The 21,051-nt window shown below is 40.2% G+C and overlaps 1 protein-coding gene across 3 annotated transcripts in view; it reads left to right on the plus strand.

The window, feature by feature from the left end:
* SGCZ (sarcoglycan zeta) overlaps nt 1-21,051 on the plus strand; it is a 1,689,841-nt gene that overhangs the window by 1,557,627 nt on the left and 111,163 nt on the right. For all 3 annotated transcript variants that reach the window (XM_073645424.1, XM_073645425.1, XM_073645423.1), the window contains one exon: nt 12,673-12,795. In XM_073645424.1, the coding sequence (XP_073501525.1) occupies nt 12,673-12,795 (123 nt within the window). The remainder of the gene's footprint in view (nt 1-12,672; nt 12,796-21,051) is intronic.

Raw genomic sequence — 21,051 nt, forward strand, 5'->3', positions numbered from 1 at the left:
CGAAATAACACAGTGGATTTGATTTTATGTTACTCTGCTGTCATTTGGTGGTGATGAGAAGTCTGGCCCAATCCAGCCCTTGTTCACTTTGATAAGAGTCAGCTTGTCAGCATTGTCAGTTGACTGGCAAGTGCGCTTATCTGTTATAATTCTCCCAGCGGCACTAAAAACACGTTCCGATAACACGCTGGCGGCAGGGCAGGCCAGGACCTCCAAGGCATACAGAGCGAGTTCATTCCAAGTGTCCAACTTGGATACCCAATAATTAAAATGCACAGAGGAATCACAGAGGACGCTGGTAAGGTCGGCAAGGTACTCCCTCACCATCTTTTGAAACTTTCCACTCCTTGTGAGAGTACCCCGTGCCTCAGGGCCTGTAAGCTGGTCGGGTCTCAGAAAACTGTCCCAGAACGTTGACAATGTTCCCCCACCTCTGCTTGATTGGAGTTGCGTCTCTCTCGCCTCTACGCCTAGGTTGTTCAACGAACTGTGACCTCTGCCGCTAGCGTGTTCAGATGGGAATTTTTTTAACAGTTCTGCAGCAAGGGCCTTCTGGTACTGCCCCATTTTTGTAGACCTCTCCACCTCAGGAATAAGAGAGTGAAAGTTCTCCTTCTCCCTCTACAAGTGTCACCAACCAGTAATGGCTGTCAACCAACATTTTGACAACGCGAGGGTCACGGTTAAGGCTGCGTAACATAAAGTCAGCCATGCGTGCCTGACTGGTAATGGGCAAGACTTCCGTGTCTTCACCAAGATGACGACTGACCATGCTCTCCTCCTCCTCCTCCCCCCTGTCCTCAGGCCACCCACGCTGAACCGATGGTATGACAGTTGTACAGGTACTACCGTCTACAGCGCATGATACCAACTCCTGTCCTTCCTCCTCCTACTCCTCTCCCTCATTGTCCCCCAATGCACGTTGGGATGAGATGTGGCTGGGCTGTGTGTAATCGCCCGCTACGGCTTCTTGATTCATCTCATCATACTCTGGCTGCAATGCCTCCTCTTTAATTCTCTGCAGAGAGCATTGCAAAAGACAGACAAGTGGGATGCTGACGCTAATGATGACGTCATCGCCACTCACCATCTTGGTGGACTCCTCAAAGTTTGTCAGGATGGTACATATGTCAGACATCCAGGTCCACTCCTGAGGTCTTATGTGTGGAGTCTGACCTGAATATCGATGGCCTTGTTGCAGCTGGTACTCCACAACTGCTCTCTTTTGCTCACAAATCCTTTTCAACATGTGGAGGGTAGAGTTCCAACGTGTGGGGACATCACACACCAGTCGGTGTGCCGGAAGCTGCAAACGCTGCTGCAACACAGCAAGGGCGGCGGAAGCTGTAGCCGACTTGTGAAAATGAGCTGACAGGCTACGTACTTTGACAAGCAGATCTGGCAAATCGTGGTACGATTTAAGAAACCGCTGAACCATGAGGTTAAGCTCATGAGCCAGGCCATTGTGACACACGACCATGCCTGGATGTAGGTACAGCAGTCTCAGCCACAGATCTGCCTGCTCTTTCACAGCTGTCCACAGCTCACAAGCAGTGTGGGGTCTATCACCTAAGCTTATGAGTTTCAGCACAGCCTGTTGCCGCTTGGCTGAGACAGTACTGCAGTGCTTCCAGCTTGTAACTGATGTGGTGATATCTGAGATGGAGGCTGAACATGAGGAGGAGGATGATGCGCAGGAGCTGTACCCTGTGGGGGCAACTCTGACTGACATAGGGTGCCCAATCCTCGGTGTGGGGAGGATGTGTTCCGTTCCAAGGTCCGACTGGGTCCCGGCTTCGACTATGTTTACCCAGTGTGCCATCAGGGAGAAGTACCGTCCCTGGCCACAAGCACTTGTCCACGTGTCCATTGTCAGGTGGACTCTACTACCAGTAACTGCGTTGTTGAGGGCACGGCAGATATTTTGGGACACGTGCTTGTGTAGTGCGGGGATGGCACACCGGGGAATAGTGTCGTCTGGGGACCGAGTACCGAGGGACGGCCACCGCCATAAGGTTGCGGAAGGATTCCGTCTCCACCAGTCTAAAAGGCAGCATTTCCAACGCAAGCAGTCGTGAAATGTGCGAATTTAGTACTGTGGCCTGTAGGGCATTGGCTACGAATTTGCGCTTTAGTTCAAAACTCTGGCATATAGACAATTGAATGCTGCGGTGGGACGTGGACGTGGACGTTGATGCTGATTCTTGAGAAACTGCCATAACAAGTGAAGACTGAGAGGAGGGAGAATCTTTGCATGCAGTATGGACAGGGGATTGCCATGCACACACAACAGGGGGTTCTCTTACACGCACAACAGCGGAAGAAGCAGTGGTGACACCCGCTGACACTGGTTGTGGACCCTGGGGTTCACCCCACAAAGTTGGGTGCTTTGCTGCCATGTGCCTGATCATGCTGGTGGTGGTCAGGCTGGTAGTTTTGTCACCCCTGCTGATGCTGGCATGGCAGGTGGTTCAAATGGCCTTTTTGGGGTTATCAGCAGAGTCTTTAAAAAAATTCCAGACTCTGGAAGACCTACCGGTTGTACTGGCACTGTCCCTCGTGTTGGTGTTACCGGGAACTGTTGCCCGCCTTCTGTGTGCGGCCACCACACTGCTTCTTCCTGTTGGGGAACTCTGCCTCCCTCCCTCTGTGTGCTGCTGGCCTCGCTCTGCGTGTCCTCCTGCCGCGTTGGGTCAGTTACTAGATCATCCACCTCCTCCTCTTCCACTTGCGCACCACGATCCTCCTCCTCACTTCGTGGCAATTGTGTCTCGTCATTGTCCACCTCTTGTGACAAATTGCCCGCATCGACTTCCTGTGGCTGTTGCTGTTCAAATATTTGGGCATCGCTTCTTGGGATCTCCTCTTCCACCACTTCAAGCGGAGCAGGCGAGGGGCACAAATATGGAAATGGACCAGTGAACAGCTCTTCAGAGTGTCCAAGTGTGGGATCAGTTGCTGTCTGACGACACTCGGCATGGTGGGAGGAAGGAGCATCAGGGTGAGGAGGAGTCTGCGGTCGAGACTCACGGCTACTAAAACTTGACCATGTGGAAGACAGACCGGAGGTGGTGGTGCCCAGGTAACTGGAAGTATTATCTGCTATCCAATTAATAATCTGTTCACACTGATCAGTTCGCAATACTGGTGTTGCAGTGTGCTTCCCTAGTAATTCGGTCAAGAAGTGGGAGCGAGAAGATGTGGCTGTTGGTTGTTGCACATTTTCACCTTTACCACGGCCCCGTCCTCTACACGCACCATCACCAGAACGTCCAGTTCCACGTCCCTTACCACGCGCCTTGCCCATTGTAAATTAAGTAAAATAGCTTACACTCGCAATATCAATGGAAAAAGGGTAATAAAAAGGAGATTTGAACCGTGGAAGAGGAAAACCACAGTTCTATTTGACTGGCCTACACCAGAATCTTTTAAACAGATATATTTGTGACTGAACAGACAGGGAGACACTATTACTGTTTTTTTTTTACGTAAAACAGGCCAAAAGCTGGATAATACAGAGATTTGAACCGTGGAACTGCAAAACCGCAGTTCTAATTTCCTGGCACATACCAGACTTTTTTAAATAGATATATTTGGGGCTGAACAGTCAGTGACAAACTCAAACTGTTTTTTTTATGTAAAAAAAGACCCAAAAGTGGATAATACAGAGATTTGACCCGTGGAACTGCAAAACCACAGTAATAGTTATGTGGCATACACCAGAATTTTTCAAACAGATATATTTGTGTCTGATCAGTCAGCGAGACACTATTACTGGTTTTTTTTACGGAAAAAATGCCAAAAGCAGGATAATACAGAAATTTGACCCGTGGAACTGCAAAACCACAGTTCTATTTTTTTGGCCTACACCAAACTCTATTAAACAGATATATTGGTGTCTGAACAGTCAGGGAGACACTATTACTGTTTTTTTTTACGGCAAAAAATGCAAAAAGCAGGAAAATACAGAGATTTGATCCGTGGAACTGCAAAACCACAGTTATAGTTACATTATGTGGCATACACCAGACTCTTTTAAACAGATATATTGGTGTCTGACCAGTCAGTGAGACACTATTACAGTTTTTTTTTACGGCAAAAAATGCCAAAAACAGGATAATACAGAGATTTGACCCGTGGAACTGCAAAACCACAGTTCTATTTTTCTGGTCTACACCAGACTCTTTTAAACAGACATATTGGTGTCTGACCATTCAGGGAGACACTATTACTGTTTTTTTATGGCAAAAAATGCAAAAAGCAGGATAATACAGAGATTTGACCCGTGGAACTGCAAAACCACAGTTATAGTTATGTGGTGTACACCAGTCTCTTTTAAACAGACATATTGGTGTCTGACCATTCAGGGAGACACTATTACAGTTTTTTTTTATGGCAAAAAATGACAAAAACAGGATAATTCAGAGATTTGACCCGTGGAACTGCAAAACCACAGTTATAGTTATGTGGAGTACACCAGACTCTTTTAAACAGATATATTGGTGTATGAAAAGTCAGGGAGACACTATTACAGTTTTTTTTTTACGGCAAAAAATGCAAAAAGCAGGATAATACAGAGATTTCACCCATGCAACGGCAAAAATACAGTTATAGTTATGTGGCGTACACCAGACTCTTTTAAGCAGATACTTTGGTGTCTGACCAGTCAGGGAGACACTATTACCGTGTTTTTTTTACGGCAAAAAAGGCCAAAAGCAGGATAATACAGAGATTTGACCCGTGGAAGTGCAAAACTACAGTTATAGTTATGTGGCGTACAACAAAATCTTTTAAACAGATATATTGGTGTCTGACCAGTCAGGGAGACACTATTACAGTTTTTTTTTACGACAAGAAATTGCAAAAACAGGATAATACAGAGATTTGACCCGTGGAACTGCAAAATCACAGTTCTATTTTTCTGGCCTACACCAGACTCTTTTAAACAGTCACAGACACACTCAATTTTTTTTTTGGGGGGGAAATACCAAAAGGTTAATAAGATGCATATTTGGACAGTCTGACTGAGGAAAAAAAAATACAGGATTTAGATGAAAAAAAAAATATTTTTCCTGGCCCCTGAGACCGGGGTGATAAGTCTAGCAATTTGACCAACACGAGCACACAGGGCTGTAATGCAGCATTTGCTGGTATAACCACTGTGTCTCCTATACAGCCTGCCTGCCTGATATCTGGGATGGATATTAGTCCTGACAAGGTCTGTTTGTTTGATTTGGCAGGCTTTAGAGACCCTACACTACCTATTTCACACAATATATCTCTCCCTAAGTCAGCAGCACCCTCTCTACACTGTCTGATCCGGAGCGACTGTGTCCAAGATGGTGGCGCCCAGTTTTAAATACTCGAGGTGACACTGTGCGGCCAGCCAATCACTGTAACGCCCATAAACAACATGGCTGCGGCATTACAGTGACTGGCTGGCAATCCGTGCATGTTCATTGGCTCTGTAAAGAGCGCTAAACGTGCAGGGCGGAGACCCGAGCTCCCGCCCGAGTAACTCGGAAATGCTCGGTGCTCGCCGAACATCCCGAGTAGCGTGATGCTCGGGCGAGTAACGAGCAGTGTCGAGCATGCTCGCTCAACACTAATAATTACTCAATATTTTTGCTGACAGTCATGTGAGGGCTTGTTTTTTGTGGAATAAGTTGAAGTTTTTTGTTATACCAGTTTCGGGCACATACCATTTTGTGATCGTTTTCTATTCCAATTTTTGGAAGGCAGAATGAACAAAAAACAGCTATTCAGATATTTTTTATGCTGCTTTTATACAATAAAGACAATTTTATAGAAAAAAATAATTATTTTTGCATTGCTATATTCTGAGAGCTTTAGCGTTTTCATTTCCCAGTTGATGAAGCTTTATCGTGCCTTGTTTTTTGAGGGAGAAGATGACGTTTTTATTTATACCATTTTTATTTACATTCAACTCTTCGTTCACATTTTTTTATACTTTCTATTCCATAGTATGATGTAAAAGCATAGTTTTTTGCCCCTTTTTTATGGTGTTCACTTAAGTGTTTTACTAGTGTGACATTTTTATAGGTCAGTTTGTTCTGGACGTTGTGTTACCAAATATGCATCAATTTTTTGTTTATTTTTACATAAATAAATGTATTTATTGGTATATTGTATTTGTCATTTGTTTTTGTTTTTAAATATATATATATACACTGTTTTTCCTGCATTCCTCTCATGTATTAAAGCTGTCAAACAGGCGAAAACTTAACCTTTGAGCACACTGAAGATAATAGGTGCTCGCCCGAGCATGCTCGTAAATCTCGAGCAACGAGCATGCTCGATCATCACTAGTCACCATAGCTGGCAGACCCAGAGGTCATCATTTGACCTTCAGTTGCAATGACTACAATCTGCAGCCTGTCACAAAGATCACCATGATGTAACTGAATGGGGAACCCCTTGCCAATCATGACGTATAGTTACGTCAAATGTGAAGGGGTTAAGAAAGAGTTTTGGAGGAGTGGAAATCTCCTTTAAAATTAAATATTTTTGTACCCTATTAGCCAGTAGATAGAAAAACATTTCTATTTGCGAATCCTCAGTAGTTGATACCTTTTAATGGCTAACTGAAAAATTAGTAACAAATTGCAAGCTTTTGAGACTACTCAGGCCTCTTCATCAGGCATAGTATAACATGAAATCTGAAGAGTCACATATTTATACACAATAGAACACAGAAAAAATGCAATAGATGAGACAAGTGACGCGAAGCAGAACTTTGAGTACATGAGAGGGAATAAACAGCTGTGGCCGTAAATATTGGAGCAGTACATAGAAAGGACTGTGAAAGTTTTATTATTCGGTGATTGAGGTCTGGTCGAGTTTTGTCTTGACCCCACAGGTCTGAAGTGCACATTCCTTAGTTAATGTAGAATGACATAAATCCATGCGACACATTCATGGCAGCATTGAGTGTGTTAAAGGATGTATACAAATTGCCTCTTCAGAGAAAAAGAGAACTTGAACTCTATAGTGCCACCTATTGGAAGCAGCAATCCTACAAGTCACAATCAACCCTTTAACGAGTCACGCGATATGCCTTGGGATAAAAGCCAAATCAGAATCTCAATTTACAGACAGGGTGTTTCGGGCTGTTGGCCCTCTTCAGTGCAAAGTATGAGAACTGATTTGGCTAGATGAGAGGCTCTGGACTGGGGTCTAAGGGGTAATGTTTCTCCTTGTGGAGAGTGACATACCGGCTCTGGCATGTCAAGGTAAGGAGGCTTATTCACCGTGCAATGCTCTTCTGGGAAATGTAATAAGCAAATTGCCTCTTCAAAGAAAAAAAAAAAACTTGAACTCTATAGTGCCACCTATTGGAAGCAGCAATCCTACATGTCACAATCAACCCTTTGACGAGTCGTGCAATATGACTTAGCATAAAAGCAAAATCAGAATCTCAGTTTGCAGTCACGGTGTTTCGGACTCTTGGCCCTCATCAGTGCAAAGTATGAGAACTGATTTGGCTAGATGAGAGGCTCTGGACTGAGGTCTAAGGGGTAACTTTTCTCCTTGTGGAGAGTGACATACTGGCTCTGGCATGTAAAGGTAAGGAGGCTTATTTGCCGTGCAATGCTCCTCTGGGAAATTTAATATGCAAATTGCCTCTTCAGAGAAAAAGAGGACTTGAACTCTATAGTTCCATCTATTGGAAGCAGCAATCCTACAAGTCACAATCAACCCTTTAACAAGTCGTGCAATATGACTATAAGGGTGCCCACACATGAAATAGTTGGTCTTCCTGGATTACCAGATTCGTGGATTTTGGGAAGCATTTAGAATGTCCCTGTTCTTGGACTCTCTGGTATCAGGTCATCGGCTCTTATGAATTCATCAGGCAGAAAAGATACCAACTTGTTTATTTCCTTGTAATAGTTCTGTGCAGGGTCAGACTCCTATTCTTTAAAATTATAAATTCACATTATTTTCTAAATGTTGACTTATGCAGAATTGTTGCCTTTTGTTAATTGCTGCCCATCTAGATTAATTTGTTTCATCTGAATAAAAGGATTTAACAAGTTGACTCCATTAGCATTTACTGATAGATAATTTCAATAAACCAATACTTGAAACATGGTTACTGTCCATTACTTCTAGACCTTTTATGGAGATTTATAGTGTATGTTTCTATTCACAAATCCTTTCCATTTGAGGTTAAAATTAGAGAATATTGCTTTGTTAACACACTCATAAAAATGCCTCATTAATTTGATTTGGCTCTTGAGTGCTATCCTGTGTACAATGTTCCTCTTTATCTTCGGTCCGAGCATCTGCTGTACAAGACATCAATTATTAGCAGCACTGCATTTACTACAATCATTGCAATGAGTAAAATGAGTGGGAAATGTGTTGTATATATGTTACATGCAGATCAATATAATATTGACCTGTGTTACACCTCTGGAATTAAATGCTATAGACTTAATTAGCAGAGTACTTTACTCACTTATGAAAGGTAGAATATGTATGTACTAAAGATCAGCAAATCGTTTCAATTGGCTCAATTTTAGGAAATTCGCAAGTCCCAGCAAATTTTAAAAATTTGTGTTTTGATTTGCATGAATCACCAAAAAAATGGCAGCATCCTCTTTAACACAATTCAAAAGATTGCATCAACCAAAAAAGTTTTTTGTGAACACAAGCATGGGCTTCCCCATAATGCATTACAGATATCTCATCAGATGGTAGAGAGCAGACAATCAGGAGCAACTATCATAGCCTATATAAAAGTTTTGGCTGGGATGGCAATTGCAATTTTAGGGTAACGTAGGATAGCGAGAAGACATCAGAGATTAATGTTCAGCACTAGAGATTAAAAGAAAAAACCCTAATACATTGGACAAATACTCCAGACCATTAGGTTTTGTACAACTGCAGCATTTAAGAAAATAAGTGTTGTAGTTGGTGACTAGTACAGAGCATCAATTGATAGGAGGAGAGTGAGATAGGAGAGGTGACATCAGCAGGGCCAAATCAAAGTGATTAGTGATATACTGTACCTGCCACTTTTCATGTTACATTTGAATTACAATTACACATTTTTTACATTTTTTTATTATTAATGCACTACAAAGCAGCAGTAAGTTAGCACAATAATTTTTAAAGAAAAAAAATCTGAAATCAATGTCAATCATTGCATTTTGAGTCTTTGAGTTTTGTCATTTTCTGTTCAATCTTTTTTACGAATAATTTATTATTTTTTTCAAATTTAAAAGGAAAATTGCCCAAAATCCATACATTTAACTGTGACTGTCTACCTCATAAAGTGTGATTGTCACACATTTTTTTTTTTTGCACCTTGTCATGCTAGTCTCATTTTACATGCACATATGCCACATTAATACAGTTGCTGTGTTCCTTCCTAGCATTTCTTCTTATTTTAATAGTTTTTAAAAGGGGTTGAATTTTGTTGTAAAGATAGAAAAACATGTAGACATTTAACTATATTTCTGTTTTTGCACACCTGTTTTTCTAGTCAACTTGAAACAATATTTGCCACATTTTGGCCTGCTTTCACATTTTGATTTCTCTATGCGTACCTTTTACTTATCAGTTCTTGTTATGTTCATTTTGGCATGAATTGAACAACTGGGGTTGAAAAGATTGCAAAACTTTTATTATAGCGTTGTATAAAATTTATGGTAAAAGAAAAAGTGACAATGTCAATGGATATGGTAGAGTAAAAGAAAAAAATTATGCCAGGCTAAAAATAAGAATGGAAGCCGCTAGTAGAAACAGAATTACCACAACCACCACTGGACCACCTTGCAGTACTACTGTACTTCCATATGCAGGACACAGGCAAGTGTCTCCAGCAAGTACAGTATATTAGTAGGCAGAAAGTGAATAATCTGTTATAAAATTTAGGACACATCACTTGTCTCAGGCAGCAGGATGATTCTGTATAGAATAGTCTGCTTGATCTCAAATGACTAAAAAGGTTATTTTTTAATGGTTCAATGATAAGTCTGTCAGGCTGATGTAGTCAATCCCAGTGTGCTTAATGCAAGAGCTAATATACTCAGTTAGCTAAATGTACATAGGCTAATTTAAATAAAATCAATGTGAACAAGGCCCCAAGAACAGGCGGTTTGCACCCAAGAATTCTTAAAAGTTAAACTCAATTATTGCTATTCCCCTATAAATAATGTTAGAAACTCTCTATTGAATAGTATTGTGTGTTTTGAGTTGGCTTATTCAGGGTGTAACACTGAAGAAGCCAATATGAAACACATGGTAATGTTTGGCAATGAAACAGCCTAGTAGCATCCATGCAATCAGGCATGGGCGTACCCACCGTGGGGCAGGGGGGGCTGCTGCTCCCCCCCCAAGAAGCATGGCCGCATGTCGCACACTAGGGCCGGCATCAGCACCCGGCGCACCCGGGCAAATGTCAGGGCCCTGAGCAGGCGGGGGGGCCCCTCACTGTCAGCGCCCGCTCCCCCCCGCTTGCTCAGGGCCCCGGCACGCGGTACAATACCTCTCCTCGTGCCTTCGCAGCAGGTCCTGCATCCTCCGCGGCTGCTGCACTGTGGCGTCTCAGGTCAGAGGGCTCGGTGACGTCTTTACACTGCGCTCTCTCCTGAGCAGTCACAGCGCAGAGCGGGATGAGGCCGGCGACACTGAGGAGTCCGGAGCAGCGGCAGCAGGTGAGACGTGAGGTGAGTATTTGTTTGTTTTTTTTGCCCCCCCCCCTAGTTTTGATCCTGGGTACGCCCATGCAATCAGGTCAGTATAATCTTTGGTTTCGATTAATTTCACCTTAGTAGATGTTTATTTACAATGTATTACATTCTTGAGCCAGTGCAAAATTGTATGTTTTCTTATGCATTTTTCTACAGCTGATGCCACTGATTAAATCGGCAATGCCATCTGCCTTCCTAACTTTCTGTTGTCAGTCTTCTTCACCATTTGGCTGCTGCCAGTGCCGATGGCCCATTTCATCTATACTGTTGTGCTGCTATGATGCTGCTAGCACTACACTGCCACACATCTCCTTTCCTGTCCCATCATAAATATATTCCGTGTGGTTTCTGATACTAACACTGTCACTGCACAAACTCATTTCCTGACTGCCCTCTGTGTTTTATGGGGATAGGCTGGACTGCTGCTGCCAAGCATACTCTTTTGAGGGTATATAAACATTATAAAGCTCCCAAAATAGGGTTAATGTTTTTAAAATTATTTGAAATAGATAAAACCAATTAGTGCTGGGAATAGGTGTTACATACCGTTTTGCGGCCTGCGCAGGTTTCCGGTGTGGGCGGCCATCTTCCTAGAGCTGTGATCTACAAGAAAATGGCCGCAGGAGTTACTGTTCCACGCATGCGCCGCCTCAGGCGGCCATTTTTCTGTAGATCACAGCTCTAGGAAGATGGCCGCGCACACCGGAAACATGCGCAGGCCGCACGCCGCTCACAGCCCAACACCGGCCCCAGCCCCAGTACCGGCCAGGCACAGGTGCCGGTCCCAGCCGCTCACCTCTGCTGCCGCTGACACCGCCACCGCTGACACCGCCGCCGCCGCTATTGGATGAGATTGTCATTCTTTAATGTACATTTAATCGTCAATTACAGATATATTATTTTAACTTTTATGCTATAAAATATTTGCAGTCTTTTAATACTGGAAAAGATATATATTTTTACCATATTAGCCCATAGATAGAAAAATATTCAAAATTTACAGTTCTCACTAGTATATACTTTTCAACGGCTAACTGAAAAAATGATAACACATAGCAAACTTTAAAGATCTGAGTAGTCTCGAAAACTTGCTATTTGTTACCATACTTTCAGATAACCAGTAAAAAATACCAACTAATTAGGACTCCTAATTTTGATTGTTTTTGGTATTTTAATAGTTTAATTGACAGTTTTCATTAAAGTCCTTTTTATTAACCTTTTGTTTAGAAAAAAAAGGTAAAAAATGCCTAAATACTTAAAGAGTAACCATTGTTTTAATTTTTATTGCATAAATCAATAGTACACATGAAAATAAGCAACTTTGGAATATATCTTATCTGAGAATGCTACCTCTTTCACTGTCAGGACTGATCCTTAGTCTCAAAATTCTTAATTTCTGGGTAAAATCTTCAGAAGACAGATTTTTAAATTACTGAGATAGAACTATTGCCTTCCTTGCAGTGGGGAGGGAGGAGGTGAAGGGAGGAGCTAGAAGCAGAGCTCTTCCTCCCCCCCCCCCTTCCATCTGTATAGAATCTTACCGGTAGTAACAATCATATTCTGTCTCAACAATGAAAAAATCTGTATTCACTAAATACAGATATCACCCAGGAATTGAGAATTTTGAGAATGAATAATCAGTCCAGGAGGAGAAAAACAGATTTCTCTGATAATATATATCACAAAGTTGCTTATTTTCACTGTGTTATTGATTTATCAAATAAAAAATAAAACGACAGTTACTCTTTAAAATCAAATTTGCCATGGTGGGTTTTTTCTAACGGCATCTAGACAGTTTATATATTAGTTATGTTCAAGCAAAGTCATGCCTTGCTAAGTAATGGTAAATGCACACCATCTATCAAGTCAGCACTTTGACAGTCCTTTAGTAAATTCAATTTGATACATTTTTTCCTTTAAATACATTTTTATTCACTTTGCAATGCAGGTGCAGATGCTGTGGAAGCACAGTGTAAAAGATTTGAAGTAAAGTCAAATGAGGACGGGAAGATGTTGTTCTCAGCTGATGAGGAAGAAATCACTATTGGTGCTGACAGACTGAGAGTCACAGGTGAGGTTTTGCAAACAAACATCATATTTAGAGTAAGATTTTTTATAGTCAGTTGATATTAGTCACCTTCTGTGTCAACAGAGCAGGAGTATTTCAAGTATAGACAGTACAATTCAAATAAAGCAAAGATGGGCTAAGGAAATATCTACAGAAATACAGAAAAAGTACAATTGAAGGACCATGCAAATACAGTATATAGGGATAAAAATAGGAAACATAATGAAACATTCTCAAGGTTTTATCTCATCTGGTAAGGATAAAATGTATAGGATGTTTCAGTTTCAATGGAATATGATTATTTATACAAACTCATTTTATATAATATGATATTTAAAGCTTTTCCTAAGCATTTGAAAAGGTCCCTTAGTCTGTTTCAGTAGGCTCCACAATTATGAGGAAGACTACTGACTTGACAGATGTCCATAAGGCAGTCATTGACACACTCCACAAAGTCCCAGAGTTCCAATTTTCATTTGGAAATCAAGGTCCCAGAGTCTGGAGGAAGAGTGGAGAAGCACACAATCCAAGCTGCTTGAGGTCTAGTGTGAAGTTTCAAAAATCAGTGATGGTTTGGGGAGCCATGTCTTCTGCTGGTGTAGGTCCACTGTGTTTTATCAAGACCAAAGTCAGCGCTGCCGTCTACCAGGAAATTTTTGAACACTTCATGCTTCTCACTGCCGACAAGATTTTTGGAGATGGAAATTTCATTCTCCAGCAGGACTTGGCACCTGTCCACACTGCCAAAAATACCAATACCTGGTTTAAAAACAACAGTATCACTGGGCTTGATTGGCCAGCTAACTCACCTGACCTTAACCCCATAGAGAATCTATGGGATATTGTCAAGAGGAAGATGAGAGAGACTAGACCCAACAATGCAGACAAGTTGAAGGCAGCTATCAAAGCAACCTGGGCTTCCATAACACCTCAGCAGTGCCACAGGCTGATCGCCTCCATGCCATGCCGCATTGATGCAGTAATTGATGCCAAAGTAGCCCGACCAAGTATTGAGTGCATTTACTGAACATACATTTCGGTAGGCCAACATTTAGAATTTTAAATACATTTTTCAAGCTGTTGTTATAAAGTATTCTAATTTACTGAGATAATGACTTTTGTGTTTTCAATGGCTGTAAGCCATAATCATTAACATGAACAGAAATAAGCACTTGATATAGATCACTGTTTGTATTGACTATATAATATATGAGTTTCACTTTTTGTATTGAAGAACTGAAATAAATTAACTTTTTGATGATATTATAATTTTTTGAGATGCTCCTGTGTAAATAGTTTAGATAAAGCATGTTATATACAGTGACTTGCAAAAGCATTCACCCCCTTGGCATTTTTCATGTTTTGCTATCTCACAATCTGGAATTTCACTTTTTTTTGTGGTTTGCATGAGTTCATGTAAAGAACATGCCTATAACTGTGAACTTTTGGTTTTCTTTTTACTGTGAAGCAAACAAAAAATAGGACAACTGAAAACTTCAGTGTGCATAACTATTCACCCCTAAAGTCAGTACTTTGTACAGCCTCCTTTTTCTGCAATCACAGCTGCAAGTCACTTTGGATAAGTCTCTATGAACTTTCCACATCTTGCCACTGGGATTTTTGCCCATTCCTCAAGGCAAAACTTCTCCAGCTCCTTCAAGTTAGATGGTTTCTTCGGGTGAACAGCAATCTTCAAGTCTGAGCAAAAATTCTCAATTGGATTAAGGTCTGGGCTTTGACTGGGCATTTCCAAAATATTTATACTTTTCTCCTTAAATCACTCGAGTGTTGCTTTAGCAGTTTGCTTTGGGTCATTGTCTTGTTGGAGGTGATCCTCCGTCCCAGTCTCAATTCACTGACAGATTGAAACAGGTTTTGCTCAAGAATATCCCTGTATTTTGCACCATCCATCTTCCCCTCAACTTGGACCATTTCCCTGTTCCTGCTGCCAAAGAACACCTCCACAGCACAGCCCCCCGAAATGAGCGTCACTGAAGACACTTCGTTTCAGGGAGAAGGCAGAGCAGAGGTTGCAACAGTGACTGCAGCTTTTGACCCCTAATGACGCTTTGCTTGAGTATGTCAGCATGAACTGGGGTACTCAAATGAATCGTCATCAGACCAGAAATATAAAAAAATATACAGTAGTTGTTAGATAGTGTAGTTAGGGAACAGTAGGGAATTTTTAAAGCAAGTATATTAGAATATAGCTTAGATCATGGCATCAAATAGATAGGGAGTAAGGAGAAAAATTATTTTCCGTTTGGACCACCCCTTTAAAGTATCTATTCTATTCAAAGTGAATAAGAGTTTTCCAAATTCATCCCCTTCACCTTGAATTCTGAATTGGATAATGTAATTGATGGAAAATAAACATTACATAAATGGAAATAGTTTTTTTTTGTTGACTAGAACTTAATAGGTGGCTGAATAGTCACAAGCATTTGACTATAGCTTACATTGATATCATTGCTTAATTTCTACATCTGCTTCTGTAAATTTGTCATGCAATTGCAAAACAATGAAGTAACAGTGAAAGCTGGGGAGATAGTTTGATAAGCAATGATAAAACAGGAGTCGCTGACATTGTGACATTGCTTAAGCATCCTATTGGTTATGTTGTGCCAGAGGGTTTTATCATATCTGAGTACCGGCAGATACAATTTTGAATAAGGGGTCGCTCACTGTGGAGTGGGTGCTCAGAGGTAAAGAGAAATCTAATGTATAAAGAGAACCTCGGCACACCAATATAAGTACGAAAAAAATTCATAGAATTCCGGAGGTGCAGCAAAATCAAATTAATTCACTCAAAGCATAATCCCTTTCTTTTGTAGCAATATATTCATCATACATCTTAGAGCTTTCTTAGGTCAAAAAACATAATTAACCGACGTTTCGACCTATGCAGGTCTTTATCAAGGTTGACTCTATAGGAAGACAAATAATGCAAATTAAAAACAGGAAAAAAAGGGGAAAACAGGAGGTGAATTTATAATAAACATAGTAATTGCATAATATACAATATTACTTCATAATACATGTAAAATAAGGTCACTTCCAATGTAAAAAATGGAGAAAGGAAAAAGAAAAAAAGTAAAAGTAAAAGAAGAAGAAAAAAGTGGAGGTAAACTGGTCATCTCACATAATTGAAAACCAGAGTGGATGAACATGTATGCCAAAAGAGAGAATCCATAGTTGATGCATATTGTAGAGTACAGAAAAGTCTGGAAAGGGACTTACTAGCTCAATTGGACATTTGCTGATTGAACCAGAGGGGTACTAGAGAAAAGTGGAAGACAATCATAAAAATTACGTTGATACTAGTATGAGTAAAACCTGACTGGGTGAGGTGTACATATAAGTCAAGCATATCTGGTGTCATAGGAAACGGAGCCTCCCAAGGGGATGTGCCAGTGCTCAGGGCAGTATGTGAAGAGGTCCATCATGTCCCTATTATATATGCGCTATGCAAATAGGGAATATCCGGGTGAAGGATGCTAATCGGTGCGGCTTACCGCGTGCGCTGCACGTGCATCCGGTCACGTGCATAGGTCAGTGTGCGTCGGTCATTGTGCGACTTCCGGCGCATGTAGTGACTACTTCCGGTTGTTGGAACGCACTTTGGACCACATGGGGTTTCCTGCGCATGCGCACCGTGTTTTGATAGAGAGAGACTGCAATGTAAGTAAAACCTTAGGTTGCCTGGCGATAAAGGGAGGATGGTTCAAGGCACAGAAAGATAGCTGAAATCCCAAATTAAGTCATAAATAAGTTGAAGAAGAACAATTTTGTCACCCCTATTTTAGGTATTAACTTGTAAAGAGAAATAGAAAAAGAAAGAAAGAATTATAAGATATAAATATAGTCAACCAATTTAACAATTATATTATCAATCATAATGAAACACATTAATGATGTAATGTTCAACGGTATTGAGTTTCGTACTCTCTATTAAGACCCTCTGGTGTAAGAGTCTGTAGTATGTGAATCCAATACGATTCATGTTCTTTCAATCTTACTACACAATCACCTCCTCTCCTACTCAATGGGATGTGGTCAATCACCTGAAATCTTAGTTGTGATACCGTGTGAGACATTGTCAGGAAATGGGCTGGAATTGGCAGCATCGTACGAGAGCATCTGATGGTAGATTTGTGTTGTGAGATGCGGTCTCGGATATGCTAGGTAGTTTTCCCAACATATCCGAGACCGCATGGACATTTGATTAGGTATACGACAAAACTGGAATCACATGAAAAATATCGTTTGATAGGGTATCTCTTCCCTGAACGGGGGTGTGTAAAGGAATCACCTTTAGTAAAATTTGAACATTGTGGGCATCCCAAACAAGGGAAAGTCCCTCGGCGTGGGGTGGCCAAAGTGCGTTGAATGTGTCCTGTTCGTGTTGACCCAATATCTTCCTTAACCAGATAATCACGGATATTACGGGTTATTTTATAGCAGTACAGCGGTGCGGAAGAAAATTCTGTGATTGTTGGGTAGGATTTCTGCAAGAGAGGCCAGTGTTGTTGAATACTTTTATAAATAGCTTTGCTGACTGGGTGATATGTATTGACGAATGCTACCCATGGAGTTTTAATCTTGGTAGAGGTACTTATTGTTTCATTACACAGAATATCGGTAGGATAACCTCTCTGTTGAAACTTAGAGTCCAAACTTAGAGACCGCATCTCACAACACAAATCTACCATCAGATGCTCTCATACGATGCTGCCAATTCCAGCCCATTTCCTGACAATGTCCCACACAGTATCACAATTAAGATTTCAGGTGATTGACCACATCCCATTGAGTAGGAGAGGAGGTGATCGTGTACTAAGATTGAAAGAACGTGAATCCTATTGGATTCACATACTACAGACTCTTACACCAGAGGGTCTTAATAGAGAGTACGAAACTCAATATCGTTGAACATTACATCATTAATGTGTTTCATTATGATTGATAATATAATTGTTAAATTTGTTGACTATATTTATATCTTATAATTCTTTCTTTCTTCTTCTATTTCTCCTTACAGGTTAATACCTAAAATAGGGGTGACAAAATTGTTCTTCTTCAACTTATTTATGGCTTAATATGGGATTTCAGCTATCCCTCTTTCTGTGCCTTGAACCATCCTTCCTTTATCGCCAGGCAACCTAAGGTTTTACTTACATTGCAGTCTCTCTCTACCAAAACACGGTGTGCATGCGAAGGAATCCCCATGCGGTCCATAGTGCGTTGCAACAACCGGAAGTAGTCACTACAGGCGCCGGAAGTCGCACAATGACCGACGCACACTGACCTACGCACGTGACCGGGTGCACGTGCAACGCACGCGGTAAGTCGCACCGATTAGCGTCCTTCACCCGGATATTCCCTATTTGCATAGCGCATATATAATAGGGACATGATGGACCACTTCACATACTGCCTTGAGCACTGGCACATCCCCTTGGGAGGCTCCGTTTCCTATGACACCAGGTATGCTTGACTTATATGTACACCTCACCCAGTCAGGTTTTACTCATACTAGTATCAATGTAATTTTTATGATTGTCTTCCACTTTTCTCTAGTACCCCTCTGGTTCAATCAGCAAATGTCCATTTGAGCTAGTAAGTCCCTTTCCAGACTTTTCTGTACTCTACAATATGCATCAACTATGGATTCTCTCTTTTGGCATACATGTTCATCCACTCTGGTTTTCAATTATATGAGATGACCAGTTTACCTCCACTTTTTTCTTCCTCTTTTACTTTTACTTTTTTTCTTTTTCCTTTCTCCATTTTTTACATTGGAAGTGACCTTATTTTACATGTATTATGAAGTAATATTGTATATTATGCATTTACTATGTTTATTATAAATTCACCTCCTGTTTTCCCCTTTTTTTCCTGTTTTTAATTTGCATTATTTGTCTTCCTATAGAGTCAACCTTGTTAAAGACCTGCATAGGTCGAAACGTCGGTTAATTATGTTTTTGATCTAAGAAAGCTCTAAGATGTACGATGAATATATTGCTACAAAAGAAAGGGATTGTGCTTTGAGTGAATAAATTTGATTTTGCTGCATCTCCGGAATTCTATGAATTTTTTTCATACTTATATTGGTGTGCCGAGGTTCTCTTTATACATTGAGTACAGGTAGAAACAGACTCGTAATATCTACTCAGCACAGTAAGAGTGAATACATTTCTCTTATGTCAGACATTTTCTATTTCTCATTTAAGTTCTTCAGTCTACGTTAGTAAGTAATGTGAATGGTTCTTGAACAACTGTATTATAAGCAGCCCAGTACAAACTCAATTATTATGAAGTACTATAGTAATAAGAGACTGTCAGCTTACTGAAATCTATAGTCTTTCCTGATATATTGGAAGAAAATACCAAAAAAAATTTAATAAGGAGATGGAGGAGGAGAATTAAAAGAAGAAAAAGAAGCAGAAGGTGGAGAAGAAGAATCATTGACCAAAAATTAAAATTATTATTGGTAACAATATAAACTTTGCATTGTTTTTGCAAAGCATAAGTAACATTAACTAAACTAGAGATCAAGACTGAGCATGTACAGATTCTTCTTGCTAATATACCAGTTAAAATATCTACAAATCATAAATATTAGACAATCTTCCTATTTTTTATTTTTATTATAAAAGCACTCTCATCAAAGCTTTATCCTCTTAATATTTTGCAGCATCATATATATATAGCACTGTGTACTTACAATTGCTCATTTTGCCTTTCTACCCAGTTAATTTTCTCTTTTCCCTGCTCTATGTTAAAACAGGGAGTCTCTTGTCCCTGCATGACTCATCCCCTTTTCAACTCCTGACTCAGCTGCTACACCCACCCCACCCTGCCAAAGACTTTTGCAGTGACTCATGACTTGTGCAGAGAATATTCACCTACTGTTTCTACATCTGTTTCTACATCTTATACATCTGTTCTAAATCTTAGGATTCAGATAGTCAATGTTTAATCACGTGATGTCATAGACCTAATGGACAAGGGAAGAATTAGTTGAGTAGAAAGGCAAAATTAGCAATTGTAAGTACACAGTGTTATATAATATGATAATTGCAATATATTAACAGGATAAAACATTTGATGTGAGTGATTCTTTAAATGATATACAGGGTGGGCCATTTATATGGATACACCTGATATCGGAACTTTTTAGTACGTTTTATAATATGCCATTTTAAGCATACTGTATCTAGTATATTTTTTTAAGGCGCAACCCCTTTAAATAACTAGTGTTTTTGTCAAGGAAACTTCAAAGACTGAATGAAAATGTATAAAAAAATACTGTATCAATTGATCAATGTGCAAATTATACGCCCTTGACACCCTTGATAAGATATGTCAGGCCTGGTAGGGCTTCTAATCCTAACCTTTCTAAATAGTTTGTACAGATTTGCTGAAAGATCTATTCAGATGAGCCGACCATGGCTGTTAAAGGGCTGCTAACTGACAATCATTTAATGGCCTGTTTAGAGAGGCCCACCATACTTCTATGCACATATAATGATAAGAAGATTGTTCTGTAGGCACTGAATATCTTCATTATCAGCAGCGTATCTTCTGTTTGCACTTGGCAATGTGCTGCAGGGAATGAAGATATAAATATCCAAGTAAACAACCAAATCATACAATGAACGAGCATTTTGCATATTCATATAGTGATTGCCTAATGTTTACACGTGTCGAATGCTCATTCTTGATCGTCAGTTCATTTAAGTGAGCTTGTAAGCATTCCCCATGCTTGGTTCTTCTTTGCTCAGTTGCATATACGTATTATCAAATGTATCTATATATAGAAAACTGCTAATAATTATTATTGTACTTGTGTCTATTTTTTGTCTAATTATTGCTGTTTTAAGCTGATTTTTGTTTTGCTCTAATTCGTTTATTAAGTTGCACTTATCTTGAAGTATTTTTTCTATTTGTGTGTTTTTATTCTTTGTTTAACAAATCTTTGAGGTCAATTCATTTCTTGTGACATTGTTTTAAAAAAATCACACATTTTATGCATAGATCTATTCCAGTCCCTATCCTTGGAGGGATATTTTGTATGCTAGAAATTTCTGCACAAATGTTAGAGTTATGTGCACTATTTTAACGAATCATGTGACTTTTTGCTCCAGAAAGGGCACGAAAAAGGAAAAAGACAAAAAACATTTTTCATTTTTCTCAAAATTCATAAACTGTCTGCACCTTTTTGAAGAATTTGGGGCAAAATACAGCAATGAATAC

The sequence above is a fragment of the Phyllobates terribilis genome, unplaced genomic scaffold (genome assembly GCF_046119375.1).
Source record: "Phyllobates terribilis strain yellow unplaced genomic scaffold, ASM4611937v1 Scaffold_1__5_contigs__length_1240528914, whole genome shotgun sequence".
Lineage (NCBI taxonomy): Eukaryota > Metazoa > Chordata > Amphibia > Anura > Dendrobatidae > Phyllobates > Phyllobates terribilis.